Raw genomic sequence first — 19,915 nt, 5'->3', positions numbered from 1 at the left:
TCTTACCTAGACTCTTCTTGATTTATGAGCATGTACATTTCCCAAGAGGTGTCATCAGCAATCGCCCCGTGAGGTACCAGCAAGCTTAATCCTAGAAAACCAACACCATCAACAGTGAGATACTATTTATGTGCTGCTACACAATCCACATTGATTCCTATGCTTCATAAAATAATTACCAATATGAGCATTCATCAACACAGAAAAAGACTTAAAAATGATTCCTTATATATACACATATTAAGTGCTCATATATTTGACTACAATCTCGTGAAAGGTGAATATGTACACAATACCATCAGCAGCAGATTTTTAAATGTGTTTAGAAGACAAATACTTTGCAATCCTCTTCTTCGTCTTTAATTTATTTAAGTCAGTCAACAGATAAGGGTATTCGTGCATTTTGATAACTATAGATGTGTTTTATGTAGTCTCCCTTTATTTTCCTCACTTCTTCGTGCACACTCATGATGCAAACAGATGATTAGAGATATTTTGCATACTGTTCACAGATACCAAAGCCACTGTTTGAGGGTTTGGAAGGAAATGAGGGTGAACAAATGAGAGTATTTTTATTAGGTGAACTCCATCTAATCCAATTGCTAACAGAACACAAACGACTATAGCTGTACTGTACCTTAAGATTAAATTCATTGATGCTCAACATTGCATAAAAATAACTTGAATCTATCAAACACGTACTTTCTCTCACCTGCATTTGGAATGACTAAACGGCCACCCAGGTGCCCAAACACAGCGCTTGTTTTAAACTGGGTCTTCCTGAGTGTGTGAATTCCATTAGAAGCAATCATAGTGGTCATCTTTCCTTCCACTGTGCTGTAGTTTGGGTGAAGGTTAGCAGGAAGGGTCTCCGGATGGGCTTTCACATGGTACTCGGCCCGGTCCGCCACACCTAGTGAAACCATAAAGGAGCTCTGAACTTTGACCTTGTCTGGCAGGGGGTCAAAGAGCTCTTTGTCTATGGCGTCCTGAAAGCAGATTGGGCTGCTGTACGTCTGGCCGACAGTTATATCGGGCTGCATGGAGGAATTCAGCAGAAGTGGATTGCCTGGGGAGATGAAAACACAGTCTGTGATATTTTGGGTGTTTTATAGGAGTTGTTAATACAGGCAAAAAGAGTAGAATACAGTTAGATGGGGTCTTGACAGGCCAGCTCCAGTGCAGCAGACCATGGCCTGAAAATAAAGGCATGCAAATAGAAAAGGATTAAATATTTAATTAGCTATTTTGGCTAAAATTGGAGTGCTGGAAAAAGGAAAAATTGAAAAGGACCATTTTAAGTATGTAAGAAAAGAAAGTGCTTTGGCACCTACTAAATTATTTATTTAGGCTTATTTTTACTGCTAAACAATTGGCCCTTCAAAATCTAACTACCTGAAATATGGCTCTGAATAGGTATTAGATTATTAAGAGTATAGATCAAAGTCCATTTTTCTTAAATGTCCATTCAACTTAAACAAGGTCAGCGAACTGGTTCATAAGTGAACTGCAGGGGTCCATGAGTTGAAGAAAGGCTATTAAAATCTTTTTTTTATTTTATGGTACAACTGTAATTTACAATAGTAGCATGTCTACTTTTTTATAATTAGAATTAAAACTAATAATAATAAAGACCATGAAAAAGGTCCTATTTAGTTTCAGCAGCATAAATATGAGATTTTCCATATAAAATGTCATTTTAAAGTCGGCATGTATGGCAAAATAATTGGCCAAGTTGTGCAGCCCTATGTGTATGAAAAATGAAAGACAATCAAAATAAAACATTTACTGAAATAAGAATCAATATTTTATCTTTTTACCTTCATGCCATTTGACCAATAACCAAAATCAGAGAACAATGAAAATGCAAATATGTGTTATTTGTATACGTTTTGTAAATTATTGAAACATTATTTCAGTGAGTATACAGTTTAAGCAGTTTAAATAGCTAATTTTTTTAAAAAAGGTTTGGGGACACCTGCATTATTCCCTTTAAGATGCACCCATTGCTAGTTGGCATTTTAGATAATGCAAGCAGACCCGAGCAGCAAATGTGCTTGTACTTGTCTCCAGTGACATCACGAGAGATTTGCGCATTCCTGTATAATGAATTCATTTAGCTACTCAGGAGGACATAAATATATGAACTATGTCTAAATGACCTTTTCGTTTTTCAAGTTTTTAAATCTGTCACCTCCCAGCTTGAACTCAGAACAGCTCTTGGAAGGGGGTCTTCATACCTCGCTGTTGCTCTCTCACCTTTTCCTGTCTGAAGCAGGCACACACCGTCACCGAGCCCCCACGAATTATCCCGGTGCCAAAGTAACTCTAACACTAGAGTCACTTAGTGCTTGCTGGCCAGCTGCTGCGCAGTGAGCGGTGGGAGGCAGGAGGCAGGAGGCAGGAGGCAGGAGGCTAATGGGTCTTTATTTTTAGGAAAATCGTTAATTACCCCAGGCTGGGCTGATCGGTGTCAGGCGTTTGGGATATTTCTAGTCGCCATGCTTGGCCAGGTCAAGGTTTTGCAATAGTGTGACAACAGGTGTGTCTTATGAATTTGAACAGTCCCACAAAGCTCTAAACTGTCAGAATGGAACAAATTATGGTGGAAAAATGCTGATGCATATGCACATTTGGAATGATCAACTTCATCATTATCCTTGTAAGGTATATTCAGACCAAAGTTATGTAATCATTTACTTCTGTAGAACACATAAAATATTGTGAAGAACATTTCAACTGTTTATGTCCATACACCAAAGCAATTTTTACATCCATTGTATGAACAAAACATAGTACGAGACATTTCTCGAAATAACTAACTCAGGTTTAGAAAGACATCAGGTAAATTAACCACTACCTATAGCAGAGAACTGAACCCGAGTTAGTTTCACCAGACATATAAAGAAATTAAAGCATAAAAAGCATAAAGCATATAAATGGTTCAACGTCTTAAATTCTCATCCACAACAAATTGGTTTCCCATCTTCAGAAGCAGGATATGATCACTGTGGGACAGAAAATCTCCAAAAATGAGAGAGAAAAATGAAAGGACGAGACAGCAGGATGATAGGAGTTAATGAAACAGGCATGTAGTGGGCACCTTGCGGGGAAATATCTGGAATTAGAATTGTGATTAAAATGACTCAGTGGCTCAGATTTCAAGAGCAGACAGGCGGGCAAAGGTCTGGAGTGTCATACTGTTACCTGTGATTTAGAGAGTCAGCTGGAATACTTCAGAAACTTTATCATAATTACACACTGAGAAAAACTGCAATAGATATCATGCAGTGAATTGAGATAAAAGGAAAAGTGATACAAAATATAATGAATAACACAAAACCTAAGAAAGAAAAGCAAATCAAAAGCACATCAAATGCATTCAAATTTGGAACTTTTGAACTTTTAAAATAAACAACTGTTTACAGAAGCTTCTATTGTCTCATTCTACATCACACATCCGGAAGTGAACATCCAACATGTGTTCTCGTTTCCCTTGCATGGGGTTTGGTCTTTCCTATGAGCTCTGATGTGAAACGGATTGGCTGTTGGAATGAGGCACAGTGGGAGGCTGGGAGAAAGTTGGCCTTTTTAAATAGGATTGATGACCTGACAGATGCGGCTCAGCTGAGCCTTGATCCCCTCCTTCCTGTTGCATGCAAGTAGGTGGGGGTTGCCATCCCAGGCCTTGAGCACAGTAAACACAAGCTGCTAGTCGCAGCCTTTCACTGTGCTGTCACAAGCAGGCAGGATTGATTACCCTGCGAAGCGATGGCTATCTCTTTCTCTGACCCAGAAGTGTCAGTGGTGGTAATATGGACACGTGTAGCGGAACCAAATGTGGGTCATGTGACTATAGTCGTGGTCTTATCAACAAAAGTTATCGGCACAGCTGACAAAAAGGCATAACTGAAATCAACGTAGCATGCCTTACACATTTACTCGTCAAAGGATTTGGAGTTTTTTGTGTGCAAATGTGTGTTTGCTCAGGGGAGGCTGTTTATGTGAGTGAAATATGTTAGTGTCTTACTGTGCAATAAATAACTCTTATGGCACGTGTGTCTGTATGCTTTACAAGCAATGAATTTATTTGGAATTGTCTGAATATCCATTGTGGCTTAGCCTTTTATTGTGATAAGTAGCACATAAACATCAGTAACACAAATCAATTAATCCAACCGAACCGCTTCATCTACAGTGAACTCTTACCCTGTCTGGTGGTTTTGAAGTTGAAGGACTGGAAGCCCCCAGCAAGAGCAGATGAGTCAATGACGTCCACTCCATACTCACTTTGACTCTTCCTGTAGAGGGTGATGGCCACTATGAGGACGACCACAACGATCACCCCCGCAGCCAGACCAGAGTAAAGTGCAACATCAATAGAGTTCTCCATGCCTGGGACACAGCCATAAACACACATACTTAGACTTCCAGGAAAACGCATTATTTGCATGCAAAAACATGCATTTATAATTATTATTATATAAATATATTTAATATATAAACATAACCTATTTTTCTTAAATATATACATGTGTATTTGTATATACATAATTAATATACACGATACACACACATATATTATGTACATAAAAACTTTTATTTTGGATGTGATTAATCGCTGCCCAGCACTAATTATAAGTAATTTTATAATGTTTCATAACAACAGCTATTATTGTCATTATTGTTACAATTATTGTTGTTATTATTATTATCATCATCATCATTATCATTATTATTAATATTATAATCATTATTCTCATCATCATCATCATTATTGTTACTGTTATTACTATTATAATCATTACTATTGCTGCCATTACATTGTGTCAGGAAATAGACAAAATAGATAAGTACAATAAGATAATAAGATAAATAAGTTATAGTTCTTTTAACAGTTGTGTATACTGTGTGCAAGTGAAATATTTTCACAGTGCCAGAAAAAAAAAAAAAAATCCTTTTAATAACAGGGAAACATTTAAAGCCATCACGCCTGTTCATTGCGGTTAGACTTGTAAATCTTTTAGACACCTGTGTAAATGGAACAGGTGCAATATGAACATGTTGTATAAAGATATGCTTGGCACGTGAGGGCAATTTGGGAGGTGTGAATTCCAGGGCTCTTAGTACTTTAATAACTGGCAGAGTGGAGTGCCAGCACCCCACGCAATGATACATCTGTTCAGCTGGCATCTACAGCACTGGCCCAAGTGACCTCTGCAGCAGGAGGGTTGGGAAGACAGAACTGGCCAGATCACAAAGGACACAGAGGACATTAATCATGGCGTGAGAGGAAGAATATGCTTATAAAACTACAGCACTGCATTTCAAATACCCTGACGCACTACAGAAAGTTGAACAGGATTACATGCTGCAAGCTGGAAACAAGTTTCTGTCCAAGGGTAAAGGTGAATTAATTGCATGCATCATTGAAGAGATTTAATAGATTCAATTAGAATTATAACCCAGCTCACACACCAATGCACAAGGAAGAGTCTCAGAGTCACATCATTGTAACAATGCAGAAGCACCTGGTACTAATACATATTTAAAATCATGTTTTGCAAAGTGCCTCAATATGGTTAAACTAATACACAGGGAGAAATTAAGACATAATATGCTTGACAAGGTGAGTTAATATTCAATGATTACACCTCGTTGCTTCCTCTAAATATAGCACATGTTCAAATGCCACATTCAATCACTTACTCTATATCATCTAAAAAAGACAATTCATTGACTAGCACTTTGAAATTCTCTGAAATGGATACGCAGAAAATCTTGATAAGGACACCAGCAGAATATTCATGACTATACTGAGAATCATCAAATTCTTAATCAGCATCTTTGTCTCTTATGATAAACTTAGTTGGGAAGAAAAATTGCCACAAGGCAATAAGTCTTGTTTTATAGAGGGAAAAAAATTATCAAATTTATTTTATTGTTTAACTGGCAGAGAAAATATACCGTTTTCAGTGAAAATTTGGTAACTTACTACCAAATGTATTTTCTTGTTCTTTTTCTCCAATTATTTTATGTATTTTATGCTTTAATTTTATATTCTATGTGTATTATTTAAATACATATTTTGCAACAACCATTTTTGCATTGCAAAAACTCTCATTTGTAAAGTTTATTTGCTGTGCATGCTTCAGTTGGCTTGAAATTTCCATACTAGAATTCTAATTGAGAGACAGATTGAATACTTGCTAATTAATCTTCTGCATCTTTTTTCCACTTTGTTGAAAATGACACCTGCTGTCAGCATAATGATACAGGTAACCAAGCGTAGAAGTGAAGACATATGAGGGTATTGAGCTTATCTTAATTAAGGAGAAAAAATAGCTATCACACAAATTCTCACAAATAAAATAAAAAGAAGATATTTAAGATAAAATAACTCAAACAGAAGTTCACTTGACAGTAGCAACAGCTTATTTTGTTGTTTTATTCCCTCATCTGTACAGCAATTATGAATTCACATGGAGGAGGAACTCACTCTGTGGCTTAACATCATGCATCAGCTTCCCATCTGCAGGGAAAAAGAAACAGAACGAGAGAGAGAGAGAGAGAGAGAGAGAAAGAAAGGGAGAGAGAATTACAGTCCATCCCTGTAATACTTATTACAAATCTGCTCTCTGATTCACATCACGGGTAGATGTCCAACTGCAGGCTATGCCAACATCAGCTGTGGATACTGTTGCTCGGCATTGTTGCCAGCTACTGGCAGATGGTTTTGGATCACTTAGGCTGCAGGATGTTTCCATCCTTCATTAAGGAGGAGAAATCAGATAGGGTTCTCATCATAACAGCTATGAGGGAGATATTGAAAGGGACACGGGGCATGATGCCGTCACTTTCATCCACTTTTAGCAGACAATTATCACAGTTCCCAAAACACGCAAATCACGCACTTCAGCTTTGTGTCAAGCACCAAGCAAGAAACAGCATGACCAACATGTGATGACGACGATGCTGTTTTCATCCATGAAATGACTGTGTTTATGACATATTACGGCATTTGCACATACTCACTTTGCGTACACAATCCTCCCGTGCAGTTCTCAGTGCTTTGACCTTCTCCCTCACACATCTTGCCTCTGTGACGGGGTGGTGGCGCGTTGCACTCCCTCGATCGCTGCCTCTCACACGGTGCGCTACACATTGTCCACTCGCTCCACTCCTCCCAGACTCCATCCACTGCAGAGCACACAACAGGGTTGCCGTTTAAGAAAGGTGAACAGCTGCTCTGTGCATTAACTGCACTCGGCAATGAACTTACGAGATTTCTAGAGACTTCATAAACTTAATTAAAAGTGTTTTAATGATCCAACTCTTGACCACACTGGTGGGGTTGCACGCATTACATTAGCATATTCTAAGCCAATTGATCAAATTCTCAGTATTATCTGTAGCTCAATCCGTTTTAATCTGTTCTTCATTTTATTTTTAAACCATAAAAAGTGTTGTTGAAATTATTGTTGTTCTTCACAGTATTACTGTTTTTACAGTATTTGTGATCAAGTTCTTGTGAGTGCAAGAGACTTTAAAAATATTACAAAATGTTATAAACATCAAACTTTTGAATGGTAGCTTCAGCGTGACACTGTCAAACTGAATACGCAAAGGCACTTATGTGGCTCTTATTGTTTTGCTACCTATATGCATTTCCACAATATGAAGAAAATAAATACGGTTAGATTTAACTCTACCTAATTGGACAGATGTTTTTGAGAATTTAATTATAAACAATTAATCAACATAGTATATTGTGTCATTTAATTAACATTTGATAAATAACTGACAACAAATTTTATACATTCTCTACTAATAACTGGCAGGATTTTTAATCAAATGATTGATTATTTTTTCACCAGAACCTAAAAGCCAATTGAGAATACTATGAACATGTTTTCCTATTTAAATTTAAATTTCTACAAATAATTACTTGATTGTTATCACATACCGTATATCAACTCAATGCATGATTAATTAAGAATTAAACAAATTAAATGCGTTTCACTCATTTGAGGCTTAATTGTGAACAAAGTATTTAAAAAATGAAAAGATTAAAACTTATGTAAACCAACAGTTATCATGCATGGTCAGATCAAAAAGACTGGTTCACAAATTGATTTAAATATCATGAAGACAAGAAAACAACTGAGTACAACAAGAATAACTCTTCTAATAAAATTATACTAGCTAGAGATTTTCTTCATTCTCATAAGAGAACAAAAGGTCTCATTTACATACATGAAGTAAAGCCTCAGCAATACCCTTAATAATACCCTTACATTGAACTATTACAGAATGGAAAATGTACTACGATGTCTGATGTGTTCTGAATGTAAAACATGGCGTTACGTGCTATCATGACACTAAAAACTGCAGTGAGTTTGGATGCTGGAGGACAAGCTGCACCTCAGGGGTGTGCTGCTGTTGATGAGGCTCTGACCTGGGCAGAGTGCATTGCAGGTGATCTTCTGCACAGACATGCCCTCACAGAACGCTCCCCCGTTCAGAGGAGCCGGGTTAGTGCAGGTCCGAGATCGCTTCTGAACTCCTCTCCCACAGTTGACGCTGCAAGGAGACCATTCTGTCCACAGAGACCATCCACCGTTCACTGCAAAGACAAAGAGATCTTCCACTGAATAAGACACAAACTGAATTTGAGAGACAACCTTTCCCTCACTCTGCCAGAAAAAAAAAAGAGGTCAGGATGACTAACAGGCTACAGGAAAACCTTCTCTTACATCTGTGGTTTGAATTTTTTGTAGTATAGCTTTGATATGTCTTAGCTGGACAACCCATAATACTGCCAATATTTTAACACCAATGTTAACACAGATTTTTTCCAATAAGGTCACGTAGCAGGGAAAATAGAATGCTACATGCAAATAATAAAATACAGCTAGTTATAAACACTACCGGTCAAAAGTTTGAAAGCATTGCGATTTTTTTTAAAGAAGTTTTAAAAAAAGTCTCACTCTCACCAATGCTGTATTTTATTCGGTGAATACAACAAAACAAAATACAATAATATTGTGAAATATATTTGCAATTCAAAATAATTGTTTTCTATTTGAATACATTTGAATAAATTATTTATTGCTGTGATGGAAAAGTAGAATTTTCAGCATACAGCACCATTAAAAATGTAGGGTGTGTACGATTTTTCAAAGAGACATTTCAAAAACATTTTTAAAAGTTTGAACTTTTGACCAGTTCTTTAATCGTGCATAGTTATAAAAGCAAAATAAACATACTCAAAAACCATGAACAAAACGATGCAAGATAAAAGAAAATAGGACCCGCAGTAAAGACTACATACTTCCTACTTTCAGATTGATTTTTCCAATCTTATCTTCACCAACTGTCTACCTCAAAAAACAACAATGGAGTAGTAGATAATTACATATCTGGGTCAGTATCACCATAGAGCGCCTTTCAACCCTCACAATACTCAAACATTTTGGTTTTAATTTCCCATTCACTTTATGTCATGTCATAAATAGTAGACACTCAAGTTCTATAGAAACATATTAGCTGAGCTCCCATATGTACATAATCATGGACTATTATTCGAAGCATAAACCATAAGATATGTCCACCCTGTCATGGACATACATATCGTTTTCATTGCAAAATTAAGATGCAAATGATATTTTCTGAAAGGTATGCCTTTCCTAAACAGGGTTATTTGTTTGCTTTCAAATTATAAATACATAAAAGATTTTTAAAGGTTTTTAAAGAAACTTTTTTCTTATTTTGAGAAAACTGATATTTGAATGCAGTTTTTTTTGTTTGCATGTTATTGCCCCCACACCTAACTATTGAACACAATGGATTATATAGATTTGATTGAATTATTATTTAAAATATTATTGTAAAATATCAAGATAACAGCACAAAGCATGACAACGTATGACAATGAAACATTTATTCAACTTCGAAAAAAAATTATATTATAATAATAAATAATACAATTGCATTTTCAATCACATTGATATACCCCAACCCCATTCCCCCCCACCCATTAATTTGAGATTTTTAGCAGTATTAACCAAAAATGAATGCAATGTCCATCCTGTCATGTATCATGTATATATCATGAGTTTAAGTGGCCAATAGGGTGGACATTTTGAGCTTCAATTAGCATATTTGCTTACAACAAACTGTTACTAGCTAAATATTTAGTCTGGTTGTTGAAGAGAATTTGGTATATGTAAACTTACATATTTTGAAAATACTGTATTCTAATCACTTCTGGCATATTTTATGCCGACAGGGTGGACGTATTAAGCTTTGGCAAAGCATGTAAGAAAACTCATATGAAGAAAATGTGTCAATTGAAAAGTCACCAACTTACTCACCTCAGCCGTTGAAATTCTGCCACTGAATAAACAAAAAATCTGTTGTCCTGATGCCATTAAAGGGGACAGCCTTTTTTTAAAGGGGCAGATTCCCCAATATGACAGAGTGGACAACCATTTAAGGGAAATATCGTTTTCATTACCAAATGATCAATACACTCAAATTGAATAATCTCTTATTTACCAAAATATAGGAATTTGATGAATATTCTACAATCATTAAAATTTTATGAGCAGTGCATGGGACATAGCAAAATAGCATGCATCCTCTTATACAAATAATAAAAGAAAAAATCTAGAAAATGCATCTAAAGATCCAAGTTATGCTTTTGTCATGAATATAAAAACTTAGCCTAATATAACACACCCTTTCATAGTCATTTTTATGTTATCATGGCAAATGAATCATTTATGGACACCAAACGGCACCCTACAGTGATCTTAACCCATCTGTCTCACGGCATCCTTTCCTTTACTAAACTCTTGGAAGATATAACTTCAATCACCTTTTTGTGCTCCTTTCACAGAACAACCTAACAAATACCAGGGTTCAAAGGTGGACATTTCCCTAAGGCTGCTCCACTGGTGAGAAAACTGGTGAGATTGTCCGTCCATATTTTTTTGCTGGCTTGGACCAGGTGAATCATCTGTTTCTCCTATCAGCCCTCTCAGAACCAGGTCTCGTTGTTAGTGTTCTTCACTAGTTTGAAACGTTTTGTGGAGCGTATGAATCGCAGCAAACCTCTTAAAATAGCTAAAGCTTGTTTATATAGCTTGTATCTTTAAACATATAGATTTGCTGAAACAAAGTCTCAACTGTTTTTGTCCATACAATTAAAGTTGATGGGATTTAAAAAAGTAATTGAACCCAGCTGACTTGTATTGACATTGTATTGTATTGTACTGTATTGTGATCACTGTTTTGACAATAAAAATTGATTAAAGCCTTAAGTTTGAGTAAATAATGAGTTAACAAGTAAAATGTGATAATTAATGACTTCACAGCCCTGTTGCAAGCAGAGAGACGTTTAGTAGTATTTTTAGCAAAGACGAGGAGGCACCACCACAAGTCAATGAAGTATATCAGTATCATCTTACCAAACACAACTACAGTAGCTGTAGCACTGCGTCTTTTTGCAACTACGTTACTGGCAAGGCAGGTGTAGTTGCCAGAGTCAGAGAGTCGGGCTTCATTGATGATCAGATTGTGGTCAGCACGAGTGTCAATGTTATCATCTTCAAGGGAGCTGACCAATTCTTCATTTTTCAACCACTCCACCTGACAAAAAGAGAAGTTTTAATTAACCAATGCTGTAAATAGCAAAAGAGATATCAGTTTGTACACTCAGTGTAGAATAGTATAAACAGTAATTGAAAGCACAGTGACCATTCATATTGGACACTGCATTGCACATTGCGCTTATTCAAAGAAGAAATAGTTCCTATCTCACACAACGATGAAAACAGTTGTTTATGTTTTGGTCTGTTTGTAATTCATAACTTAAACTTGGAAGGAACACAAGGGCTGAGGGCACCATTTGAAGAAGGTTGTCGTGTCAGCCTTTTTTTTTTTTTTTTTCTTGTTCAATCTTAAATCCATCTGATTTGGTTATTGCTTTCAACAGAACATGGTTACTAATATCTAAAATTATAGTCACATTTATGCTGAGCAGTAGCTGCAGTGATGCCCTCTTTGCCCTCTATTCCTCTACTTTCATCACAGCAAGTTAAACTTTGCTCTATTCACAGATTATTTCCCAGAATCACATTAGCCCTCATGTTCATAGCTCATAACATGCTTGAATTATTTTGTGAGCCATATGACTAACCCAGATGCATAATTAGAATGATTAAGTTCGTGACGCAGCACTATAAAGCTGTAAAAATACAGTTGTGAAGTCAAATGGTAAACTGTAAAAAAAAATGCTTAATTTTTAATGGTAAAAGACTAAAAATGCTAAGGTAAAAAAGTAGTTCATGATACTTTCCCTTACTTTATATGCTGAAAAATGTAATAGATCTAATGGGGCAATTCATGCAATTTTACAGCAAAATACTGTTTAGTGTATACATTTTTTGGAAGTGAAAAAGAACAAAGCCATCTTACAATTTACAGTGAAAAACTTTCACATTTGATGGTTTTTCACAGATTTTAAAGCACTGTATTACTTAAAAAAACCCATCTTAGCTGGTCTCCCAACCTGGACAACCTTATTAGCTTGGCATATTTAGCTAGTTTAAGAGGTATTTGGGGCACTTTACAGTTGTTCAGACAACTAAGACAGCTGGCCAACCAGTTTAACCCAACTAAGGCCAACAAATCATGCGGTTTAAGCTGCTTTTTCAGCAGGGAGTAATGCTAATTATGTATGGAAGTGAAGAGCACACTTCTCCTCTGATGTATTTACTCAGGTTTTCAGGGAAACTTGGGAGCTGAAATAGGCAATTAGCACACAGTGAAAGCAGACCTCTCTATTGAGACATTTGCCATGCTCTGCATTCTTGAGCACCACTTCTCCTCAGGCTTTGAAAAGGTGCAGAGCAGACATGAAGAGGAGAGGGAGAAAGAGAGAAAGGGGGAAAACAGGATAGAAGTAGAGAGGGAGTGAGATGAGGAAAGGTAGGGGACAAATACAAATTAGTTGGGTAAATGTGTGGCAGACAATGTGAGAAATGAATGGCCTAATTGGCACATTTGTTTCAATTACAGCGTGGCTAACGGTGGCAGGGCTGACGGGGGAGGTTCCATGGTCTCAAGAGGATCCCATGATTTCATTAGTGCCTCCATCCTGCCTGATTAAGGTTCTTTTGACAGGAAGAGATCAGTCGAAGTGAAGCAACACAAACACAGGGGCTATTTGGCTGTCAGGACAGGAGGTCAGAGCCGCTTAAAATCTCAGTACACTTTTGAACACAGTAAAACAAGGTCACAGAAAATGTTTGGATCAGTTTTTCAGGTGGTGTTAGAGGAGGTTTGTACCTGTGAAGAGTGTGTATGGTGGAGCAGAGGCTGTTGAAACTGCTTCATATTTCAGCAGGGTAATTACTAAGATTAAACAGCTCTGATAGACGACCCTCAGGGAGCAGAAATATAAAGCCGCCTCACTGACTGTGAATTAAATCAAACCCACACGTGCAAAACACAACAACAAGACTGACACCAGCAGACACATCTACAATCGCTTTGAAATTGCTTTCGACACCAACCTTTGATAACACAGACAGGTAAATCAAAATGTATGCAACCACTTTAGTTTTCATCTTTGCTAAATAATAAGCATAAAACTCAAGCTACTTTCAAATGGTACTCAATTTAAACAAAACACTGCAGTTTCATCTCTAGAATATGTTTGTGTAAATTAATTCACATAATTAAAATTAATGCATTAATGCATATCCTTGATAGTTCTTGATAGCTGCCCAAATATACTAAGGGTGTATTCACACCAGGAAAGTCCTATAGTTCACTTGCTTTGGTTCCGGTCCAAACTGAATTTTTGTTGTTGTTGTTTTTGTTTGGTGCGGTTCACTTTCACACTGACCATTTTGCAAGTGAACCAGAAATTGTAAACAAAACCACACGTGTGCCAAGGTCATCCATTCATTGGACAGAAATTCTCAAGCAGGGAAAACAGGAAGTTCAAAAACAAGCTAATCATGGAGAGCTTTCGTAGTGCAATTTTTATTCTTTTACTGATTTGCTGTTAAGAGATACTAACGCAATATGAAGAAACTTATGAGCATCACATGAGACAATGTCATACTATGTAATTACAACTTGCCGAAAATAAAATCTATAGATATAAAATATTTAAAGCATATCGAAATGTTACTTTAAACATTTAACCTAGATAAATGTGTGCTAGGCGCATATCCAATCGTTTGTGTGGAGAGTGGAAGCGGAAGCTTCAGGACATCAGTGGAAACAAATTAAAAACTCTGTAATTGTTGCTCATAAAGGTAAGAATAATACATCGTTCGGAACTGTAAAGGGTCTATTTTTATTTGTGTGCACTCACAAACTTTAGCCTATATAGTGCGCTCATGTTACGTTGCTGTGGGGGCAATGGTCACGAAAACTCATAATTTGCACGCGTTTTTAAGCACTGCAGTGATTTAAGCGATTGAAATGCAAACACCAGCACTATATGCGCGAGCTGCGTGCTTTCTGCAATTGGGTCGGATCGAGGCCGGTTCATATTCACACCTTAAACGAACCGTACCAGAGTTCGTTTGGAACCGAATCAAGATCACCTCTTCAGCTGGGTCTCGGTTCGGTTGTTTGGTGTGCACCAGAGTGCGATTGCTGTATTCACACCAGCCCAAAAGATCCGCACCAAAGGGGGAAATGAGCCAGAGTTCGTTTTAATCGAACCAAACAAGATTAAGTCTAAGTCTACTAATAAGTCTACTAATTACAAGTTTTATTACAACATAGGGAGTGATTTTGATTCAGATGACCACTGTCCACCTTCCCTTCTGACATTTAGATATAAACATGCTGTTTTTGGTAGTGTACCATTAAGACTTGTGTAAAAGACATCTGATTGGATTATCTCTTAACATGACAAATGAGATCTTTATTATATGAAAATTAACCAACACACTGTGGTTTATTTATGGCAACAGAATCTTGCTTGGGGACCCTTGCCATAACCTGGCAGAAAGGGCTTACTCCAGTCTTGAGAATAACAGACAATGAGCTGGAGAGTGTGGGCAATACAAAGTGTCTGCTTTTGTGGAAAATGGTCCAATTTTTCCAAGTAATTCAAGGGCTGCCAAGTTCTCAGGGTGAGTAAACTGCTGTAACGCTACAGCGAGTTGTGATTCTAATGCTATTAAGCTCAAGTACTCAACTGCAGAAATCCCACGGCTGTGGAATCATGGATCTGACCCCTAACGCCTTAACAATTTTCTAATTGTTCTAATTTTCTTTTTTAGTTGTACTGTATCTACTAGGGATGTGCATCTCATAACTGAGGCCGATATGATACGCATTTCGATACGATACATTAAAGATACATATGAAGCAGCTACCGATGCACCGAGCCAATCGGGGAATATTTCCCATCTCTAGTATCTACACATTTCAAAATTCAAGATTTAACATAGTTGGCACTTCATGTGACAATCTATTACTCCAAAATCAATATACATTAAAAACACCTTCATCAACATATCATAAACAATACTTCTATGAAATGGAAAACTGAAAAAAAATATGCAAAATCTCGCCAATCAGCAATTATGTTGGCAATATTATGCAGTATAGACAGTTTACCCCTTTTGTAATGAAAAGAAATATCAGTGGGCAAGTCAAGTGATCCCTGTAATACAAGTCATGTATGTTAAATTACTCCGTGCAGCCTCATTTCACAAATTAATTCCGACTCATAGTTTTCTTATTCTCATCAACTAAATTTCAAATGTTAGAATTCTGTTTGATTCCCAATTCTAGAGCATTAATATCCCTTGACACACTCTGAATTCAAATAAAAATCCTAAAATAAAAAAAGAAAGAAATAAACATATACACACACAGGGCTGGGCGCGTGCATATAGGCGAACTAGGCAGCACAGTCAGGGTGGCAAAAAGGACAGATATTTTAGTTTATCTTTTGGCCATTCGTTTGGAATTATTGCACTAATATCAACAAGTTATCACCCCTTAGTTATTCTAAATCTAAATTAACTTTGCTTCATAATAATGTCGCTCCCACGCCGCCCCCCACCTGAGCGGCGTCAATAGCCGATTCTCCCTAAACACCAGGGGTTCCCCTTGCTCTCAAAGATATTTTAGTTTAATTTTTGAATTTGGCCAGCGGTTCTGCAAACATGAATAATCATTTCTTTTAATGCGTGCGCTGTCACCCTCTCTACGTAAAAATCTGTCAAATCATGTAACGTGAATGCCTACAGTCTCTTGCTTGACTAAAAAAAAGAACGAGCTGAAAGCGTACTGAGCCGCAGAAGAGATACTGTTTCTTGAGCGCTTTCCGTGAGCGTGATTCGAGACTGAGAGAAACACAGACAAATGCGTTTCATTCATTGCATTTCAGAGGATGGAGATCATTCGAGCAATCACTTGGTTGACCCACATAAGTGATTACCAGCTTGCATCAGTTGCTTTTATAGTGTGCACATATAGGCCTACTCTAAAAATCACGGTTATTTTATTGCAATATTTTTTTGTGTTTGTAACCCAGCTCCTATAGGACAGTCGCAACAAACCCAGCGTTTGCAATGAGTGCAAGCAGATATTTTGCTATCTCTTCGGGTGAGAGCAGTTCTCAGTGCCGCTGACTTATTTCTTTGGTCAAATATAGATTTGTTTCGTTTAATCTATAAAACGGTAAACCATTTTATTTTATGCAAAGGAAACCAAGTCACCTAAACGAGCCGCATCGGTCTTTTTGCGACTATGAAATGCTTTAGTTTACCTCTAAAATGCTTGTTAAACGAGTTTAAATGTAAGAAATGTTGTATAGTCTACATGTTTATACGGTAAAATATGTTGTATTAAGTATTTGACGAAAATAAAGGCATTTAGGCAAGAAATAAATAAATAAAATTAAAAATTAATAATCGTTTTCTAATCAATCTCAGCATGCTTTAATTTTGTCGTTAGTGGTTTGCGTCAATAAACTTAAATTAAAATGTCTTTGGTTTGAGCTCTGGAAGTGTTCTGTTAATTCAGCTAAACTTTAATTACTAAAACTAAAATTAAAACGGAAACTAAACTGTATAAAAACTATAGGCTAGAAAACTAAATAAAAACTCAACTAAAATAAACCAAATTATTGAAAAATAAAAACGAAACTGAAATTTATAGTGAAAATTGAAAGCAATATTAAAATAAAAACAAATTTAAAAATGCAAAACTACAATAACCCTGACACGAAAGACCCTTCCACTGATCGGAATTCGGAGGTACCGCATCCGGACCGGATTTGTTCAGATTAAGCCCTGACTACTGCACAAATCTTCCCATGGCCACTTCAGGCTTGTACACTTTATTTGCATTTGCAGCTATACTGGAGGTTATTTATTTATTATTATTTTATTATTATTTATTTTTATTCTTTTTTTTTTTTCTTTTTTTTTACGTTGCAGTAGGGGGGGAAATTAATCATCAGAAACCATACTCGTGTCTGCTTTTATTTATTGCAGTTGTATCAATAAACAAATTCTCCAGTCTTTCACGTGCATCTTTTAAATCGTATTTAATTATGAGAGTGAAGTTGGGGCGGCATGGCAGGGTTTTGACTAGAGCGGCAGTTGAGCTTGCGCCGGCCCTGCACACACACACACACACACACACACACACACAAGAAATTAACCTCAGACCTGGCAAAAAGGGCAAACACTTCTATGACTATTATGGTGCTGGTCAATCACAGAAGCAAAGGCAAACAAAAGCATAAAGCCCAGGGTTGTCTCTTTCATCCTCTCCTCTCCTGAACACACAACCACATTACCATTCTTCCCAGATCAACCTTATCACAGCTAAACACATAGAAACAGGATACCCATCCAGCTCCAACGGGCCTGTAATTGACTTGTTGGATCATCACTCACTTTGATGGTGGCTGGAACAGGACAGGAGAGAGATGGGAAAAAAAACAGAATACAGGTAGGAGCACATAAAGTAAGCACTGAGCTATTGCTCTTTGAATGGATACTCTCCTGATGCATATTAAAAGTAATTAGAAAAAAGTAAAAAAAAAAAAAAAAAGATAAGATAAGGAGACCATTTAATTCAAGTTTCAACTGTGTCAGATGTTTCTCCAAAAATTCCTTACAAAAAAAAAAATTAGATGATGATTGTCATGCAGTAAGGGTATAGTGCTATAAATATGGATCAGCTCAGATCATTTGGCCTTGGCTGAATTTGATTTGAGCTGATGACGAAATAGTTCGCTTTTGACTGCAAAGGCTGGTGTTTGACAAATCTAAGCAGCCTGAGACATTTTAAGAGTCTATCTATGAAGCGATCCACATGAAGACGGAGATATAAATCTTCATTTATACAAATAAGATACTGAAGAGAGCTTATTTGTTATTTTTATTTTCTCAATAGCTAGAAAAGAAGACGGTAAAATGAAGGTGAATATATTTCACAGAAAGTTTTGGGAGCCAAATCTCTCCAAATGAAGACTATGCCTCAGTAGAAAAACTCAGAGTGCATCATCTCATTAAAAAGATTTTTATGATAACGGTTTAGACCAACTATGCAGAGAGACTTAAGCAGCTCTCTGGGGAAACATTATCAGTTTCGCTATAAAACAGGAAACTTGTTCTTTTTCTAAAAGGTCATTTCAGTGTTTTTTGTGTGTGTGTGCGCGTTTGAGTTGTGCCGAGAAGTCCCTGCTTAGACACAGTATCATGTCACTGTATAATTCACCTTTAGATTCAATACATCAATACTGCTTATTTTCAAAAGGACAATACACTCTTTTAAGGGAACAGATTCCCCCTAAATTAAAGTAATTTTTAATGTAATTTAATGTAATTCTAACCCCCTGATATTTAATATCAGCAAATTGCAGATTTTTGCTCAGTTTGGGCCTTTGAGGTTTTTTTTTTTTTAGTACTATATGAGCATGAGCTCCATTTATCATACTATATGATATAGATACCATAAAAAGCATGATGTATCAAATGCATCATGCTTTTTATTTATTTAATATATGTACATATACAGTTAGGTCCATATACTGTATATTTGGACACTGAAACAATTTGCATAATTTTGGCGCTGTATATGCCACCAGAATAGAATATTAAAATGTAACAATCAAGTGCAGAAATTGAAGTGCAGACTTTAAAGGGGTGGTTGATTGCGATTTCATTTTTTTATAGTTAGTTAGTGTGTAATTTTGCTGTTTGAGCATAAACAATATCTGCAGTTACGACGCTGAAAGTTCAATGCAAATGGAGATATCGTCTTTTTCTGGCAGTTTAATGCCTTCAAAAACAGCTGGTAAGGGACTACAACGAGTTACATCCCGGGGGCCTGTTTCATAAAAGATGCTAAGAAAAGCGAGGATTAAAGTCCAAAACCTGACTTGAAATAACCTAACAAATCAATCGGGACTAAAGCGGTTTCATAAACGACAATTTAAGTTCACACAATCTCACTAATTCGATCCAGCTTCTATGAGTCAGGATAATTTGATGTGCACGCTTATTATTAAACAGCCCTTAATGTCGATCATCAAATCGATCCACCATGTCAAACAGCGTATATTTGTGCTGTTTAATGCATTTGAGACGTTGTGTTTTCCTCAGTGCATAACTGATACGTCACAGGTATATTTTTCAACTGTAAATTTTAGAAAGTCATGCAAATATATATCAATTTTGCTGTCAGGAGTGGGTGTGGCTTACGCATGCGAATGAGTCAGAATAAAATATTCATTCTGCTAAAATATTTGTTGTTGCACATTAAATGTGACAGAATTTTAATCCTACATATAGGCTAAGTGTATTTTTATGATAGCAGTAACTGTAAATCAAATGTAAGCTGGTTAATACAG

At 36.6% G+C, this 19,915-nt stretch overlaps 1 protein-coding gene across 1 annotated transcript in view; it reads right to left on the bottom strand.

Annotated features, from left to right (window-relative positions):
- The window catches only part of LOC306871297 (netrin receptor UNC5D-like), a gene marked incomplete at both ends in the record, with an annotated part of 128,902 nt that overhangs the window by 13,239 nt on the left and 95,748 nt on the right, over positions 1-19,915 (bottom strand). The window contains 7 exons of the mRNA XM_079419111.1: positions 7-91; positions 713-1,069; positions 4,210-4,395; positions 6,500-6,532; positions 7,036-7,200; positions 8,459-8,626; positions 11,475-11,655. Coding sequence (XP_079275237.1) covers positions 7-91; positions 713-1,069; positions 4,210-4,395; positions 6,500-6,532; positions 7,036-7,200; positions 8,459-8,626; positions 11,475-11,655 — 1,175 coding nt within the window. The remainder of the gene's footprint in view (positions 1-6; positions 92-712; positions 1,070-4,209; positions 4,396-6,499; positions 6,533-7,035; positions 7,201-8,458; positions 8,627-11,474; positions 11,656-19,915) is intronic.

This window comes from Barbus barbus, assembly GCF_936440315.1.
Source record: "Barbus barbus genome assembly, chromosome: 6".
Lineage (NCBI taxonomy): Eukaryota > Metazoa > Chordata > Actinopteri > Cypriniformes > Cyprinidae > Barbus > Barbus barbus.
The sequence above is the reverse complement of the archived record's forward strand: the minus strand, read 5'-3'. Positions and strand labels throughout refer to the sequence as shown.